Source organism: Macaca fascicularis, chromosome 16, assembly GCF_037993035.2.
Source record: "Macaca fascicularis isolate 582-1 chromosome 16, T2T-MFA8v1.1".
Taxonomy (NCBI): Eukaryota; Metazoa; Chordata; class Mammalia; order Primates; family Cercopithecidae; genus Macaca; species Macaca fascicularis.
This window is the reverse complement of record NC_088390.1, coordinates 85,191,630-85,209,668: the sequence shown is the minus strand read 5'-3', so window position 1 is coordinate 85,209,668 and position 18,039 is coordinate 85,191,630. Positions and strand designations below refer to the sequence as shown.

Genomic DNA, 18,039 nt, shown 5'->3' with positions numbered 1-18,039 from the left:
TCGAATTAATTGTTAGCTTTCTTTCAAACTTACGTGTAACTTAATGTGTATCTGAAAACTGCAGGGCAAAAGCCTTTTCAGATTTTTAGGTGAAAGGGAGGGGAGTGAGGGTGAACAGAAGAAACAGCTCTGCTGGGTCTTTCAGAACATCCTCTCCCTGTTTCCTGGCTGTCCCCACAGGGCTGTGTCACCTGCTCCCCAATCATCCAGCCGCCTGCAGCCCCCCTTCAGCCCCCACCCCACATTGCTGTCCAGTACCCCCAAGCCCCCAGGGATGTCAGAACCACAGAGCTGCTCCTCCTTCTCGACGGCCCTGCCTCAGGTCAACGAGGACCTTGTGTCCCTTCCACACCAGCTGCCAGAGGCCAGCGAGCCCCCCCGGAGCCCCTCTGAGAAGAAGAAAAAGACCTTCCTGGGAGAGCTCCAGAGGCTAGGCTCAGAGACGTGCCTCCCACAGCACATCAGGGAGGCCACTGCAGCTCCCCACGGGAAGAGGAAGAGGAAGAAGAAAAAGCACCCAGAGGACACAGCTGCCACCGCCCTGCAGGAGGGGCAGACACAGACACAGCCTGGGAGCCCCACGCACAAGAGGGAGGGCCAGGCCCAGCTGCCCGCTGTCAGACGGCAGGAAGACGGCACACAGCCACGGGTGAACGGGCAGCCGGTGGGATGTGTTACGGACGGCCACCACGCGAGCAGCAGGAAGCGGAGGAGGAAGGGAGCAGAGGGTCTTGGTGAAGAAGGTGGCCTGCACCAGGACCCACCTTGGCACAGGTAAGGGCAGGAGCAAGGTGGCATCTGTGTACCTCTGCCAAGAAACAAAGCAAAACCACAGAATCTACCTCTAACCCCACGTAGGTATGATCTGGAAATGTAGTCTGCTTTTGTGGTTTTCTAAAATGTGAATATGTGAGCAAATGTCTCCTCTGGCCCGTTGTGGTGGCTGACACCTGTAATCCTAGCACTTTGGGAGGCTGAGGCAGGCGGATCACTTGAACCCAAGAGTTTGAGACCAGCCTGGGCAACACGGCAAAGCCCTTTCTCTACCAAAAACAAAAATTGGTTGGGCATGGTGGCACATGCCTGTGGTCCCAGCTACTCAGGAGGCTAAGATGGGAGGATGGTTTGAGCCCAGGAGGCGGAGGTTTCAGTGAGCTGAGATTGCGTCACTGCCCTACAGCCTGGGTGACAGCTAGACCCTGTCTTTAAGAAAAAAAAAAAAAAAAAAAAACACAAAAGACTCCTCTGATAAATACCAGTGGATTGGTCCTTGAAGTGACAGTGGTATGGACAGCAGTGTCCATCATTGTATGTGCAAAGCCGTCCAAGGATGCTGGATCAGGTGACCCAGGCCAGGCCAGACTCTGCAGTTTCATCAGGTCACAGTAGCCTGCACATTAGCCTCGACGGGCTTGGCTCAGTTAGGATGAGAAACATGACTGGTTTTCCCTCCATTGTCTCCATGGCTGCATGTGGAGCGTCCGCTAATGCGTGTTGGGGGAAGAATGTTGCAGGGAGCTCCGTGCACTGGGTCACAGCTGGGGTGGCACCTTCTCCATGTTGCAGGCGGGAGTCTGTGAGCTCCTGCTCCCCTTCCAGCTTGCTCAGAGCTGACTGCTGCCTCTCACTTCCCAGCAGCTGCTCTCCCATGGGTGATGGTGATCCAGAGACCATGGAAGAGTCTCCAAGGAAAAAGAAAAAGAAAAAAAGAAAGCAGGAGCCACAGTGGGTGGTAGAAGAGGATGGGCATCTCGAAGTCCTGAGGAACGCCAAGCCCCGAGATGCTGCTGTCCCCGAGTCCAGCAGCCACACGCCATCTGTGAATGGCTGGTGTCCTGGAGACCACATGGGTATGCACTGGGCGAGGGGTTGGGGACCGCATGGGTATGCACCAGGGGAGGGGGTGCAGGACCACATGGGTATGCATTGGGCGAGGGGGGTATTAGGGAGTGCACAAGCTGAGAGCAGTGCCTCCTGCATCTGAGCTTGGGAGGGTCTGGGAGAAGATGTGGAGGTCCCCGGGACCCTGCCAACCTTCACTCCCCGCCCACGAGTCTGTTCCCTTGGGTGATGGGGTTGAAGCTTCCTCCTGTGTCAAAAGCATTTGACTGAAAAACCCCATGGGAGAGGTTACAGCGCACATGAGGTTTAAAACATTCTGTGAACGCCAGTGGATCTTCTGATTGAAAGCTCTTCCTGTCTACAGCTTCTCATTGAATGACTCCCTGAGTTTTTTCCTGTCTACAGCTTCTCATTGAAAAAACTCCCAGCCTGAGTTTTTTTCTGTGATGGTTGAACTTAGAAGAGTTGGGTTCAATCCTCCTCTCCCTCTATGTAGCTGGGCCTTTCAGAACATAGCATGGTGCGCTTGCTGTTGGGGACCTGTGTGCTGTGGCTGTCCTTGGGGCTGTCCAATTGGAGGGTCTTTTGTTTTCTTTAGGGCTGGCTGGGGCATGCCTTGGCAGGCACCTGCCACAGAACACATTTGTTAAGTGAAGGGAAGAAAGTCTTGGCTGCTTGGTATAGCGGGCTGAGTTTGAGTGAGGCCTCCGCTGCAGTCTGGAAGGTCTGATGGCAGTGCATCCAGGGGCCAGCAAGACCTTAGAGACTGATTTGTATTTATCCAACTCTTAAGAAAGGAATTTATCGATAAAAATGAAATAGTATGAAATAAATTGCAAAATGCGGGTGCTAGCAAGTGCCAACCGTGTTTGCTGGCCAGCATGCTCTCAGAAGTACTGCACTAACATGGTGCCAGAGCCGTGCTCCGTGCCATCCTTGGAGCAAAGCGGAGTTGGCTTGTTAATGCAGGAATTCAAGGGACATCACTTGAGCACTTGTAGTGCGCCAGGGTCCATGCCAGGTGCTAGTTGTGTGTCCTGAGCAGTGCGCCCTGCACTGCGCACTGGGGGCTGCATGGGCTCTGAGGGGGAACACCTGGCCCCATACACTCTCAGTCCTGTGCACCTGAGGAGAATGGCTAAATGAGCAGGGTACCAGGCCCAAGGGCAGGAGGCGCAGCATGTTGGGAGCAGGCAGGCTACTCTGCATGGCCACGTCCCTGGGCTGTGGATGAGATGGGAACTATGGAAGCCACTGTGCAGGGGCAGGGGACACTTAGCCTGGAGCTCACTGAGGAATTGGAGGCAGGGAGAAATGAGGTTAGATTTGTGTGAAGGGAGGTGAGTATATTCCAGGGGCTATGTGGGTAGCTGGCCAGAGGACTAGTTCAGAAAGGGTTTCTAGAACCCGATGAGGGTGGTGAGTGCTCTCCTGGTCCCGACATGCTGGGTGGACCTGTGCAGTGTTGCTGACAGGGACCAGGTTACCCCTGGACAGGGCTTAAGAGGTCGGGGTCCCTGATGGCAGCAGCCAAGCTTGGCCATTCCCCCCACCCCTGTGGTCGTCCAGGTGTCAGGCTGGTTCTGGGCCACGGGCCTCTCCCTTAGGTGAAGTGGGTTCCATTTAGATCTAGTTTTCGTCCCTCCCTCTGTCAGACTGAGGACTTACCCTGCTGGTTAAAGGGGTTTTAAGGGTTTTTTTTTGCTTTTTAGCTTTTTGTTATTTTCCATGTTTTCTTTTTCATGAATTGACTTGGACAACCTTCTCTACTGTGTGAGATCATTAGTAAATTAAGCATGTAAGCATTAGTAAATAAACATTTAGGCTGGGCGCCATGGCTCATGCCTGTAATCCCAGCATTTTGGGATTACAGTTTGGGAGCACTTTGGGAGGCCAGTAGGAGTCCCCAGGAGTTTGAGACCAGCCTGGGCAACATAGTGAGACCCTGTCTTTAAAAAAAAAAAAAAATGGCATCTACTTACTGTAAGTTCTGCTATAATTTAAGGTGTGTGGTTGCTTCCCCAGTGGGTTATTTTAAACGTTTGTAAATGTTTCTTGGCTCCTCCTTGCAGGGCTGGGCCAGGCCCCTCCTGTGTCTTGGAATGGAGAGCGAGAGTCTGATGTGGTCCAGGAACTGCTCAAATACTCATCTGATAAAGCTTATGGGAGAAAAGGTACTGGTTTGGAGACAGGACTTCTGTTTGCCTTTGATTGGTTGGTTTTGGAGGAGGGAAGGGTGTGGAATGGATCCTGGTGTACTGTGAGTGTGGAGGGCAGGCATCGCTCGGCTTTGAGAATGGGAAGAGGAATCTCAACACTGGCTGGAATCCTCTTTAAACCCTCGGCCGTGGCACGAAGGTGGCTTCTGTCCATGGCAGGATCCAGAACAGCTGCTTCTGAGGGTTGGGGCAGGGTGAGGAACCCAGCACATGCTGGGTCTTGGGTAGGGAAGGGGCAGAGTGACCAAGCTCTTCCAACCTAGGTAATGTCACTTCTTACTCAGAGCATGTTTTTATTCAGACTTCGAGGCCGAATAGGACATCTTTGTTTCTCAGACGAGGGCGTGGTTTTAGAGAGAACTGAAGTCTGTGGCCGTGGTTTAGCGTTTAGCTAAGAGGGTGGTGTTGGGGGTTCTGTGCTGACCGACCACACACGGACGTCGAGCCGTCCTCCTCTTGTCCTTCTGTTCACCACAAGGTGGCACTCAAAATTGTTGACTAATTATGGGTAGACTAGTTGGTAAATGACACTCTTGAAGTGAAGCCTCAGGGTACCTGGGAACCTGCACTCGTGCTGAGCCCTGTGTCTGCCTGGTAGTTCTGACCTGGGATGGCAAGATGTCGGCGGTCAGTCAGGATTCTATTGAAGACAGCAGACTGGCCCAGACTGAGACCGTGGTTGATGACTGGGATGAAGAGTTTGACCGAGGGAAGGTATGATGTGTGATGCTGACCACAGGCTTGAGGTAGCAGGGCGGTGTGGCTCAGCTTAGGGCCGGGGCAGTTGGAGGTGGCGGCAGTGGCATGAAGTGGCCGAGCGCGAGAAGAGTCAGGCTGCCCAGGCCTGTCTGGGCATGTGGCCATGGACAGGGAATGCATCCTTGCAGCTTCCGCCCCTTCATCAGTAGGGGGACAGCAGGGTGCTGTGCGCAGGGGTCACTGTGAAGAGTGGGTCTCCAGAGAGCTCGCGAGAGCCTGGCCTGTGTGCAGGAAGCTGGTGACCTGCATGCAGTAGGGAGCCCCGTGGGCCAGGAAAGAGCCCTTTTTGGGAACTGTGATGCCTGTGATTCTTGGTCTAGGAAAAGAAAATTAAAAAATTTAAGAGAGAGAAGAGGAGAAACTTCAACGCCTTTCAGAAACTTCAGACTCGACGGAACTTCTGGTCTGTGACTCACCCAGCGAAGGCTGCCAGCCTCAGCTATCGCCGTTGACTGTGCCTCTGTGGAAGGAGGTTGGTTCCGAGGGCGTGGGTGTGCGGGTGAGGTGGGGGTGTGTGTGCTGTGTTTGTGTACAGGGGGTGTGGTGGGGTGTGGCATGCATATGTGTGATGCATGTAGGCTATGTATCTGGCACATGTGTGTTGGGTGGTGTGTGTCTGGTGTGGACGCGTCTGTGGTGTGTGTCCTAGTCACTTGAATGGAGAAGGGTGTGTGTGGGATGCGTGTGTATAAGGGGGTGCGTGTAGTGTGTATTGGGTGTGGGGTGTGTACACCTGGCATCTGTGGTGTGTGTCCTGGTCACTTGGAGAAGGGCATATGTGGGGTGTGTGTAGGATGTGGGCAGTGTATATATCTGGCACGTGTCCTAGTCACTTGCAGAAGTGTGTGGGGTTTGCCAGCCGCATCGAGATGCCATGCATTGGGTTCCTGGGTTGGACTCATACCCAAGGATGGCAGTGGGAAGATTGTGGTCCCGTTTCTCTCTGTCAGGACTGCTGTGCTTTGTTCCGCAGCCTCCTGGAGACAAGGCATCCCTTCCTGGGAGCTGTCCGTCTGGACCTGAGGGAGCTCTCTGTGTGGGCTCTGCTGCGCTGTGAGCCTGCAACGGTAGGAGCCCTCCCGGTACCAGTGTCCACAGACCACCCGACGGAGAGGCTTTGAGGCTTCTCTATATCGGAACCTCTTTGGTGACATTCCTGACCAGCCCTGCGAGAGAAACGACAGTGTGTGTGTGAGCAGAGGTGGCTGCACGCCTGCTGGACATCTTCGCTGGGCTGTGCCTTCTTGTGTTCATAGACGGTGGTCTGTGCTGGCAGAGGCTGCTCCCCCCCAGTTGGGGCTATCGAGAGAGTGGGGGACGGTGGCCACACGTCCCCCAGGTGATCTCCTGGTGCATGGCTGGTGGCTCTTGGCGAGCCATCCCTTGCTCCTCAGGGCTGGCGCCACCGTTGTGTCTGAGCCCACCCTCCCCTGCTTCCTCGGTGGGGCCCCTTCCACTGTTGGCCTTACCTGTCCTCAGAAAGGAAGAGCCGACTCCACCCAGCCAGCTCTCCCTTTTATGGAACTCGAGAGGGTGGCCCTACTGTGCAGCCCTTCCTTGTGAGTAACTCTCAACTGTCCTGGAGAGCAGAGGCTGTTTGGGGTCAGAGGAGGCCTCGGTATTACCTGCGAATACATCTGCTTTCCAGGCTGCTATTTATTCTGAGACGACTGTGCTGTAGCTTCCCTTGCAGCTGCAATACCCCACAGGTCTTCACTGAGGTGGAGGCCTTGGGGTAGAATTCTCCATTTATTTTACTACTTAATACAAAACATTTATTTTTGACCAGTCCTGTGGCTTCCATTAGCAATATGTTTCCTTTCCCAAATATGCAAATAGTGGCTTTGTTTGCTCAATTTTGTGAGTGCTTTGGAATTTAAATGATTGTATAACTCAAGAAGATTACTTTTCTATCTTGCTTAAGCTGTGCCTGCCAACTTGTAATTTAATAAATACAGGAAATCCTCAGAGAAGGTGATATTTTCAAGAAAAAGACAAATGCCCTCATAGTAGTGGGAAGTGTGAAGGTGACCGTGAACATCCTTCCTTGTTGGGTCTGTCCCCGTCCTTTCCTCCCGGAGTCGTCGCAGGTGGAGATGGACGTGGTGTTGGACTTACATCTCCTTCAATGTGGCTCTGCTGGGCCAGAGGCGTCCTGCTGTCCTGGGTGGCTGCCTCACTGTCTGCATCTCCTCTCCCTGAGGCAGCTTAGCGTCCTGCCTTCATGCTTGGGGCCTGGGTGGTTACTGCTGTGTAGATGGAATTGCTTTTTTCATATGGGAAGATACATTTTTTTTTCCTGTGTGGGTGAGTGTCTCTTTGGATTTTCTTCTGTTTTTACGTTTCACTTAGAAGGGCGGGAGAGAATCAAGCTCCTGTGGCCACCTCTGTCCCAGCAGCAGTGAGTGGAGGTCCGTCCGCCTTGAGCTGGTCAGGGTGCCCTCTGCTCTCCTGCAGACCGATCTCTGAATGTTGAAAGATGAGGGCCCGGCTTCTGTGCTCTGGCTTCGTAACTTATCTGGGAGGGAAAGCACATGCCTTCACGGGCAGGGTATGTTCCTTTTCTTCTCGGGGTGGTGACTTGCATTCCTGTGTGAACTGTTCCCTCTGCCATGTTTTTCATGTGATGTTCTCCAGTTGAAAATGTTAGTTGTCTGCTAGCACAGAATTTATCTCCTTTTCTTTCTCTTCTCTCCTCCAAATCAGTCTCTTCCCTTCTCCACTAGACAACTGTAAAACTTTTTCCTGAGGAACATACATTCGTTAACTCTTGGGCAGTGGTGAGCACGAGACGACTTTCTGCAGTGTTTATCAGTGTCGGGTAGAGTCACGTCCCTTCCCTCCAAAGAAGTCATCAACCAGACAGGGAAGGGAAAGATGAGGCCCAGAAAAAAGATGAGGCCCAGAAAAAAGATGAGTTCAAATTCTAGGTCACGTGCACGTATGTAAGTAAATATCGATAACCCAAGCCTATGTCGTAGCAGTCACTTGGTTGACTTAGGATCTGGGTCTGTTTAATTTTGTGCTTGGGAATGGAGCCGGAGGGAGTGGGGCCTGCGTACAGCAGCTGCCTCTCCCGGGTCCTCTCACTCACCTGCCCTGTGTCCTGGTTGCATGGCCGTCCGTACCTGTCTATATGCAGAGGTCTGTGTCCCGTCCTCTGCACCTCCTCTCTAGGGGCCTGGGAGCCCCACATGTTGCCACGATCTTGGTGCAATAAAATACTCTGTTTTTGTGAGTTCTGGGTCTTTGTTTTTTCATTTGATTTTTTTTTTTTAAAGGTACATCCCCACCAGGGTCTCGCTGATTCTACCTGTCCTGGAAGTTGAGGTTGGGCTAGGAGGGGCAGGTAGGTCCCTGCAGGGAGCCCAGTGTCCAGGAGGTTACATTTGGCAAGAGCAGCCCTAGTGAATGGGTGACCAAGAGGCCGAATGCACCCCGGGGCGCAGGCGGGTTGCAGTGCATCGGGTCCTGTTGAGAATGCTGCTCTGTAGCCCTGTTACCTGATGTGTGTGGCTCCCCACTTCTCCCTTCAGCAACTTGGAAGCAAGCAAGCTTTCTCCACCCCAGGGTGTCCACCAAACACAGGGCATCATGTTTTCGCTTCTCTTTAGGGGCTTGGCTGGACACCCCAAAATGAGGACAGCCAAGTAAGAACAAATGAGGTGAGGCAGCTCCTGGACCCAAACCAAAGGGGTGGCAGAGTGGGGCACACTGCTGACCCAGAGGCCTTCCTGCCAGCCAGGCTGTATCTGAAGGCATTTGCGTTGTAGTCTGGGCAGCGGTTGAGGGGGTTCTGAGGCTTGGAGAGGTGGTGATCTGACACCAACGCTGGGTGCAGTGGTTACATGGGTGAGGCTGTGGTTTTTCCATTATTATTTTTTTTCATTTTCTTTTTCTTTTTTTTTTTCCAAACAGTGTCTCCCTTTGTCGCCTAGGCTGGAGTGCAGTGGCATGATCTCCGCTCACTGCAACCTCTGCCTCCCCGGTTCAAGCAGTTCTCCTGCCTCAGCCTCTCAAGTAGCTAGGAGTACAGGCACGTATCACCACGCCTAATTTTTGTATTTTTAGTAGAGACAGAGTTTCACCATGTTGGCCAGGCTAGTCTCTAACTCCTGACCTTATGATCTGCTTGCCTCGGCCTCCCAAAGTGCTGGGATTCTAGGCGTGAGCCACTGCACCTGGCTGATCTCCATCTCTTGACCTCGTGATCCACCCGCCTTGGCCTCCTAAAGTGTTGGGATTCCAGGCATGAGCCACCGTGCCCGACAGGCTTTTCCATTCTTAACTGCCGTTTACCAAACACTAGGGCCACTTCTGGGTGAGTGTAAAAGTGAACACACGCAGAGTCCCACTGGCAGGACTGACGGCTCCAGGGCAGGGCGAGCGCTGTTAGGGAGATGCCGGGAGGCCATGAGGAGCCTGTCATGAGCTCTGCCTGATGCACCGTCTGGTGAGGTGACATTCTGAAAGGGGGTTGGAAGTGGGAGCCGGCCAGCAGGACTCAGCTGGCTAACCATAAGTCAGGTGCAAAAGTGCAGGGCAGGTTTTGGTTGACAGTTTGGGCAAGAAGGGTTACCAAGGTCTGATGTACCAAGGTACTCCTGAGGCTGATAGTGGATTCCAGGATGTCTGATGGCCTGAAAGGCGGCCAGTGGAGCGCAGAGGACAGCAGGTGAGGATGACCAGCCACTAGGTTGGCTGAGAAGTGGCTGAGGCTAGAGCTAAGAGATTGGCATTAGTAGCAGAGGCTAGAAGTGAGGTCACTTGGATATTTAGGAGATGGACTGACTCGAGGTGAGGTGGCAGATACGGTGGAAGGTTCTGGGTGGAGTTTAAGATGATTTCTGCTGGGTTGGTTAGTTGGGTTTAGAGGCCAAGTGGTAGCCAGGGAAGCAGGTGGCTCACTGATGGTTTCAGGAAGGCCTTTAGGTGGTGAGATTCAATCTGACACAGTTGATGTGTTGGCATGTTACCAGAATGGAACCCAGGGAGAATCCTAGGCATGGGAAGTAGGCAGTGGGTGGGCTCCGAGTCTTCCAGTTAGGAAAAAGCCCAGGTGTCTGGACACTGGGCAATCAGGTGGGCATCCATTTGTCTCTAACACACTATTAGGGCTCATTTTAACTGTGACAGTGACCTTCAGGCCACTTTAACACCGGATGGTGCTGTGAGAATTGCTGCCTCGAGTCTTGGTAGCTTGGACAACCTCAGTGCAGATGAGGATGTGAGTACACCGAGGGGGTGGTGGTAAAGGAGAACTGTGGGCACACAGGTCACGTGACATGCAGAGGGGCAGCTTTCTGTGTCTTATCACCTGAGCTGACTCCCAGGAGCTCACACTCTTGCCTGCAGGTGGCCCTGCTGCTGCTTCGTGCAGATCCCGGCTTGGCTTGGCCCCCTGCTCCTTCCACATCTGGACTGGGGATGACACTTGGAGAAGATCATCCGGGTGCCATGGATTTGGCTTTCAGGGCTGTCTGGCTGCCCTTCTTCGTTAGGCTCTGCCTGCCTTTTGGGATTTCTGCCCTTGGTCTTCAGGCAACTCCTTCCTCTCTCTCCCATTCTTTTCAGTGATCCCTGCAAACTGTTTTGCTGTCTCATTGTGTATGTGCCCACTACTCTTGGTAAGTGACTTCCGAAGCTACCTCAATAATTCTTATCCCACCCCAGAATTAAACAACATGGGAAAACCAAAGCTAAAGCCAACTCCTCTCCCTCTGTTCCCTTCTCCTTCTTACCTGAGGGTTCTCAGTGTTCATGGGGCAGCAGGAGCACCTGGGGAGAGGCATTCGATACTGACAGAAGTAGAATCAGAATCTATGGGTGAGGCTTGGGCATCAGCATTTAAAACCTCCTCAGGGGGATCATAGTGAGCAGCAGAGTTGAGAGTTGCGGTCCTGGTCCCTGGTCTCAAACTCCAGTGAGCACCAGAATTGCCAGGGGCTTCTTAACACACCGGTTTCCGGGCTCCTTCCCCGGCATTCTGATTCAGCAGGTCTGGGATGAGGCGTGAGAATGTGCGTGTCCAATAGTCCCCAGGGCTGCTGCTGGGCAGACCCACTGTTCTGATCTGATGCCTCCCAGAGGGGCTGGGTGGTTGGTGTGGGAGAGTGGGAAGGAAGTGTAGTACAGGGGCTGTTCCTCCATCCTCCGGGGACCTCTACTGGAGATGCTGGATGAGGTGCCCCCTCTGTGTATGCTGGCACCCCACCTGTGCCCTTGAGGCCAACCTCTTCCACCCTGGGGACCTTGCTCCATTAATTACCCTGTCTGCTCCCGTGTCTCACTCTTCCCTTCCCTTAGGAACATGTTGAGGCGTCTCCCATCCTAAAAACCCTGCGTTTCCTTGTGTCCGCTCTCAGCCACCCTCTCCCTTAGTCGACATTCAGTTTGCTCTGTGTTGACTCTCCGTGGTTCTTAGTCTAGCTTCTGCCATCATCACTCTTCAGTGACCTAATTCCCACACTTGCCACCGACTTCTTGCCACGATTTGACACTGTTCACCTCCGCACCCCGGAGAGCTCCTCTAAGATGTGAGTCGGTTGCATTTGATGCACACTCTAGATCAAGCCCAGAATCAACTGATCCAGTCAACACATCCCACTGAACAGTCGACCGATCCACCCTGTGTCGGGATCTCTACTGTAGACACTCAAAAGTGGTGCCCCCTCAGTATAGGATCCTGGCCTCAAATAATCCTCTTGCCTTGGCCTCCCAAAGCATTGGGATTACAGGTGTGAGCCACTGTGCCCGGCCCCAAGGACAATCTTTTAAGGCAAGAAACCAGAATCCAATCATTGCCGACATAAGGTTTCCCACTCCTGTTCAGAGAATTAGTCTCCTCTATTTTTCGATCCAGATCCCCCTGCCTCTTCAGCCTTCCACAGCCCCCTGGAGGCCTCTGGGCAGCTGTCCGGCCCGTCGTTCTGGGATCTCAGAAAGCACTCCAGGCACTGAGGAAATTGCCCCATGAGAGGGCCCTGAGATTTAAAATGTGCTTGTTCTTAGCAGAATCTGTCCTGAATTGTTGCTTATGCAAGTTGCTTTCTCAAGGGGAAACTGCTGTATATTTTTCCTGCTTTAAAGGGATTAAAGTAGGGCCAGGCTGGACTCAGGTTTGAATCATGACTTCCTATAGAAAGACGGCCAGGGCCAGGCGCGATGGCTCACGCCTGTAATCCCAGCACTTTGGAAGGCTTAGGCAGGCGGATCACCTGAGGTCAGGAGTTCGAGACCAGCATGACACAACATGGAGAAACCCCGTCTCTACTAAAAATACAAAATTAACCGGGTGTCGTGGGCGCATGCCTGTAATCCCAGCTACTTGGGAGGCTGAGGCAGGAGAATTACTTGAACCCAGGAGGTGGACGTTGTGGTGAGCTGAGATCACACCATTGCACTCCAGCCTGGGCAACAAGAGTGAAACTCCAGCTTAAAAAAAAAAGAAAAGAAAGGCCAGATTGGGAATCAAGACTTGTGTTCTAAGGGGTCTGCCATGAGTTAGCATCATGAATTTGCTTTTCTCCTCTAAAATGCAGATTAGATTCAAATCATGACTGTCAGCTGTCACTCTCACGATATGTGTCCTGCATGTGTGTGTTCATTGGTTTTCTCCCTGTCTGCTTCATTTAGGAGGGTGTTGATTAGAGGAAGCAATAGGACACGGCTGCCAAATATCCATTAGAGATTGAGTGAGAAACTCGTCACAAGATTGCCAGTCCCTTAAGTAGGATCTAGTTATTTAGGTAGCTTCTTACCATCATGAGACCAGATTTAAGTACATGGCAAATACTTGCTGTGAAATGTGTGTAGGGAATTCAAGTTATTTTACATAAACCAATGATTTTTTTTAAGGCCGTTTTAAAATGAATGTGTTGGCCAGGCACAGTGGCTCATGCCTGTAATGCCAGCACTTTAGGAGGCTGAGGTGAGAAGATTGCTTGAGCCCAAGAGTTCGAGACCAGCCTGGGAAACGTAGTGAGAGCCTGTCTCTACAAAATTATTATTATTATTATTATTATTATTATTATTATTATTATTATTTGAGATAGAGTCTCACTCTGTCGCCCAGGCTGGAGTGCAGTGGCGCGAACTCGACTCACTGCAACCTCCGCCTCCCGGGCTCACTTCATTCTCCTGCCTCAGCCTCCCAAGTAGCTGGGACTACAGGCGCCCGCCACCACGCCTGGCTAATTTTTTGTATTTTTAGTAGAGACCGGGTTTCACTGTGTTAGCCAGGATGGTCTCGATCTCCTGACCTCGTGATCCACCCGCTTCGGCCTTCCAAAGTGCTGGGATTACAGGCGTGAGCCACCACGCCTAGCTTCTACAAAAAATTTAAAAGAAATAAAAATAAAATGAATGTGTCAACTGTGTCAACCTTTATTATCCCATGGGAAGAGTTGAGATTGTTAAAATGTACCTCATATAGTTTTTTGTTGTTACTATGTTACAAATGATCAGTGTTTAATGTACCTCCCCTCCCCCTTTAAAGTGTATTATTCTGGCTGGGTGTGGTGGCTCAGGCATGTAATCCTACCACTTTGGGAGGCTGAGGCGGGTGGATCACCTGAGGTCAGGAGTTCAAGACCAGCCTGGCCAACATGGCAAAACCCCATCTCTACTAAAAATACAAAACTTAGCCATGCCTGGTGGCACACACCTGTAATCCCAGCTACTCAGGAGGCTGAGGCAGGGAGAATTGCTTGAACCTGGGAGGCGGAGGTTTCAGTGAGCCAAGATCGTGCCACTGCACTCCAGCCTGGGTGAGAGAACAAGACTCCATCTCAAAAAATAATAATAATAATAATAATAATGCCAGGCATGGTGGCTCGCACCTGTAATCCCAGCACTTTGGGAGGCTGAGGCAGGCGGATCATGAGGTCAGGCGTTCAAGACCAGCCTGGCCATCATAGTGAAACTCTACTAAAAATACAAAAATTAACCGGGTGTGGTGGTGGGCACCTATAGTCCCAGCTACTCGGGAGGCTGAGGCAGGAGAATCACTTGAACCCGGGAGGTGGAAGTTGCAGTGAGCCGAGACCGCGCCATTACGCTCCAGCCTGGGTGACAGAGTGAGACTCCGTCTGAAAAAAAAAGAAAGAAAGAAAAACCCCACCTCTACTAAAAATACAAAAATTAGCCAAGTGTGGTGGTGGGTGCCTGTAATCCAGCTACACAGGGAGGCTGAGGCAGGGGAGTCACTTGAACCTGGAAAGTGGAGGTTGCAGTGAGCCGAGATCGTGCTGTTGCACTCCAGCCTGGATGACAGAGTGAGACTTTGTCTCAAAAAAAAAAGAAGGTATTCTGTCATTTTCTGTCTTATGTGGCTACACAGTTCTTTTGGCAAGGCCCAGCACTTACCAGTCACCCAGTAAATATTTGTTGAATGAGTGAACTGGAGCAGTTGCTGAAGGCAGCACGCTTTGTGACTGTGCATTTGGACCCTGCTCAGAAAACAGCCAGTCCACCCTCCTTCAAAGTCAGTGGCTCCATAGTCTACACTGCACTAATTCCCCTTCACATTGCCTTCCCCGAGCCCTACCCGCACCCCCTTTGTTTTTCTGCGTGAGTGAAAACATTTTGGTGAAGTCTAGCAGGAACTAGAGCACTAGCTCCTCTATTTGAAGTGAACGCCCAAACCATGGCACGTGGCCAGCTGTCTTTTGGGTGGCACAGGAACAGTTGGTGACAGCTGGATACAATCAAGTTCCATTACAAACAGATTTTAAGTGCCATTTACACACAGAAGAAATTGCAAGCTTTAGCAAAATAAAATCTGAGGGTTTTCAAAGCAAGACAATGCCCCAATCCAAGCCTGTATGAGCAGTTCGCTTTGCAGCCTCTTGCAGGGATTAACACCCCTTCTTCACCAGTGCTCCACCTTCCCTGCAAGGTCTGTGCTACAGAATTAGCAAGTCCAGAAGGCTTGCTCCCTGGCAGAGCTGCTGAGTCCTCTGTCTTCTATTTATTCACTTTTTGAAGACACCTGAATTAAAGGCCTGTCTAACCACTGTTCAGCCTACTCCTGGATGGGAGGTGTCAGAGGCTGACTTCTAGAAAAGCTGCTACCTCGAGGTCATCTCTTTCACTTGGTCTCAGGGGGTACAAATCACTTACACAGTGATTGGGCAAGTGAAGGCTGGCATGCCCAGTTGAGCCTCATCTCTCTCTCTTTTTTTTTTTTTTTTTTTTTTTGAGACCGAGTTTTGCTCTTGTTGCCCAGGCTGGAGTGTAATGGTGCAATCTCAGCTTACTGCAACCTCCACCTCCCAGATTCAAGCGATTATTCTGCCTCAGCCTCCCAAGTAGCTGGGACTACAGGTGCGTGCCATCACGCCTGGCTAATTTTTGTACTTTTAATAGAGATGGGGTTTCGCCATATAGGCCAGGCTGGTCTCGAACTCCTGACCTTGTGATCCGCCCGCCTCGGCCTCCCAAAGTGCTGGGATTACAGGCATGAGCCACCACACCCAGCCTCACATCTCTTTCATGAAGCCAATGTTGTCCCCAGACATCTCAGTCCTCAGTGTCCCTCCTGTCCTGATCTCTGGCAATAGGCAGCATTCTGGTCTTGGCAGAGGGGAATGACATCAGGTAGTGGCTGACAATTCTCCCCTTGGTGGAGGGGAGGCCATAGATGATGTCCTAGTGTCTGGTGGTGTTTTTTTTGTTTGTTTGTTTGTTTGTTTGTTTGTTTGTTTGTTTTTTGAGACAGAGTCTTGCACTGTCACCTGGGCAACAGTGGCGCAATCTCGGCTCACTGCAATCTCTGCCTCCCAAGTTCAAGAGATTCTCCTGCCTCAGCCTCCCGAGTAGCTGGGATTACAGGTGCCCGCCACCACGCCCGGCTACTTTTTTGTATTTTTAGTAGAGACGGGATTTTACCATGTTGGCCAGGTTGGTCTCGAACTCCTGACCTCGTGATTTGCCTGCCTCTGTTTCCCAAAGTGCTGGGATTACAGATGTGAGCCACCATGCCCGACCTGGTGTCTGGTGTTCTGATGGCCTCAGCAATACCTACCCCATGGACGTGAGTCTCTCCACATCTCGTCCTTGGCCCTTCCTTCCTTCATGCCTTCTAGCAGATGGGGGTGAGCTGTCTGTTGTTCCTGTAGCACACAGGGTTGGGGTGGGCATCAGTCCTGCCTTTCTTCTGAGATCCTCCAGTTTGCACTTTCCGGAAGCTGGGCACCCCTACTGCCCCACTCAACCAGCTGGGAGAACATAAAGGTAACGAAATAGAATTACTTGTTTTAGAAAAAGGAACCAGGGCCGGGCGCAGTGTCTCACGCCTGTAATCCCAGCAGTTTGGGAGGCTGAGGCGGGCAGATCATGAGGTCAGGAGATCGAGACCATCCTGGCCAACATGATGAAACTCCGTCTCTACTAAAAATACAAAAATTAACTGGGTGTGGTGGTGTGCGCCACCTCCAGCTACTCGGGAGGCTGAGGCAGGAGAATCGCTTGAACCTGGGAGGTGGAGGTTGCAGTGAGCCGAGATCGCACCACTGCACTCCAGCCTGGCGACAGAGTGAGACTCTGTCTCAAAAAAAAAAAAAAGAAAAAGGAACCAGATAAAATGTGGGCATTTGGAAGAATTGGAAGGTACAGTGAAGCATAGTATCTATATGGTAAACAGCTCTAAAAGTTTACTGTGAAAATTAAAATAATGAATCTGGTCGGGTGCAGTGGCTCACGCCTGTAATCCCAGCACTTTGGGAGGCTGAGGCGGGCGGATCACGAGGTCAGGAGATGGAGACTAATCCTGGCTAACACGGTGAAACCCCGTCTCTACTAAAAATAGAAAAACTTAGCTGGGCGTGGTGGCGGGAGCCTATAGTTCCAGCTATTCAGGAGGCTGGGGCAGGAGAATGGCATGAACCTGGAAGGGGGAGCTTGCAGTGAGCTGAGATTGTGCCACTGCACTCCAGCCTGGGCGACAGCAAGACTCCGTCTCAAAAAAAAAAAAAAAAAAAAAAAGGCCAGGCGTGGTGGCAGGTGCCTGTAATCCCAGCTACTTGGGAAGCTGAGGCAGAAGAATTGCTTGAACCCAGGAGCTAGAGGTTGCAGCGAGCAACATATCTTTTGTTGCGACGTGACTCAACCCATAACAGTATGGAAAGGTTCTCTTCTCAGAGGTAAATGTGGCTCCCAGTCTCCTCTACCCTGAGGATGATGAGGCAGTGCTGGTTCACGAGAGTGGAAGCCTCTAGAGCTTGGGGCTTTCCAGCTGCTCTTCATTGCCCTGTGTGTTCCCAACACATGAACAGCACCCCTAACAGAGATTTGTTCAGTGACTGAATATACATCTGTAAACCTATAGCATGTATACAAGGATTTTGATTACAAATGGTTCTGTATTATATACCACTGTTCTGACTTTTTCACTTATAGCTTGGAAACTGTCTTCTGTTGGTAATACAAAAATCTGCTTCTATCTCTTGAAACCTGGGAATGCTCCCTTGTATGAAAGTATCCTAATGTAGTTAACCTGTTTGCTATTGACGAACTTTGAGGTGGTTCCTGAAGATGTTTTAAAACCATAGTATAGGGCTGGGCGTGGTGACTCACACCTGTAATCCCAGCACTTTGGGAGGCTGAGGTGGGTGGATCACCTGAGGTCAGGAGTTCAAGATCAGCCTAAAACCCCGTCTCTACTAAAAATACAAAAATTAGCCAGACGTGGTAGTGTGTGCCTGTAATCCCAGCTACTCGGGAGGCCGAGGCACGAGAATCACTTGAACCTGGGAGGCAGAGGTTGCAGTGAGCCGAGATCATGCGCCATTGCACTCCAGCCTGGGCGACAGAGCGAGACTCTGTTTCAATTTAAAAAATAAAAATAAAAAAACAGCTAGGCGCAGTGGCTCACACCTGTAATTCCAGCACTTTGGGAGGCTGAGGCAGGCAGATCACAAGGTCAGGAGATCGAGACCATCCTGGCCAACATGGTGAAACCCCGTCTTTACTAAAAAAATACAAAAAAAAATAGCCGGGCGTGGTGGCGGGCTCCTATAGTCCCAGCTACTCAGGAGGCTGAGGCAGGAGAATGGCATGAACCCAGGAGGTGGAGCTTGCAGTGAGCCGAGATCGAGCCACTGCACTCCAGCCTGGGCAACAGAGCAAGACTCCGTCTCAAAAAATAAATAAATAAAATAAAATAAAACTGGTATAAGCATAGGAAAAATGTATTTTGGGTTACCGCTGCTTAAAACCT

General features: G+C 51.5%; 1 protein-coding gene across 46 annotated transcripts in view; it reads left to right on the top strand.

The window, feature by feature from the left end:
• USP36 (ubiquitin specific peptidase 36) overlaps positions 1 to 8,058 on the top strand; it is a 44,454-nt gene extending 36,396 nt beyond the window's left edge. For 20 of the 46 annotated variants that reach the window (XR_012426275.1, XR_012426267.1, XR_012426277.1 and 17 more), the window contains 6 exons: positions 181 to 774; positions 1,639 to 1,850; positions 3,915 to 4,016; positions 4,660 to 4,775; positions 5,141 to 5,292; positions 5,794 to 8,058. Coding sequence is in view for 35 of the 46 variants with exons in the window: in XM_074020735.1 (XP_073876836.1) it covers positions 181 to 774; positions 1,639 to 1,850; positions 3,915 to 4,016; positions 4,660 to 4,775; positions 5,141 to 5,272 (1,156 nt within the window). In the remaining 11 variants the exon portion in view is untranslated. Of the gene's footprint in view, positions 1 to 180; positions 775 to 1,635; positions 1,851 to 3,914; positions 4,017 to 4,659; positions 4,776 to 5,140; positions 5,293 to 5,770 lie in introns of all 46 variants that reach the window. The other 26 variants (XR_012426276.1, XR_012426268.1, XR_012426274.1 and 23 more) reach the window with 4 other exon arrangements.
• The last annotated feature ends 9,981 nt before the right edge of the window (positions 8,059 to 18,039 follow it).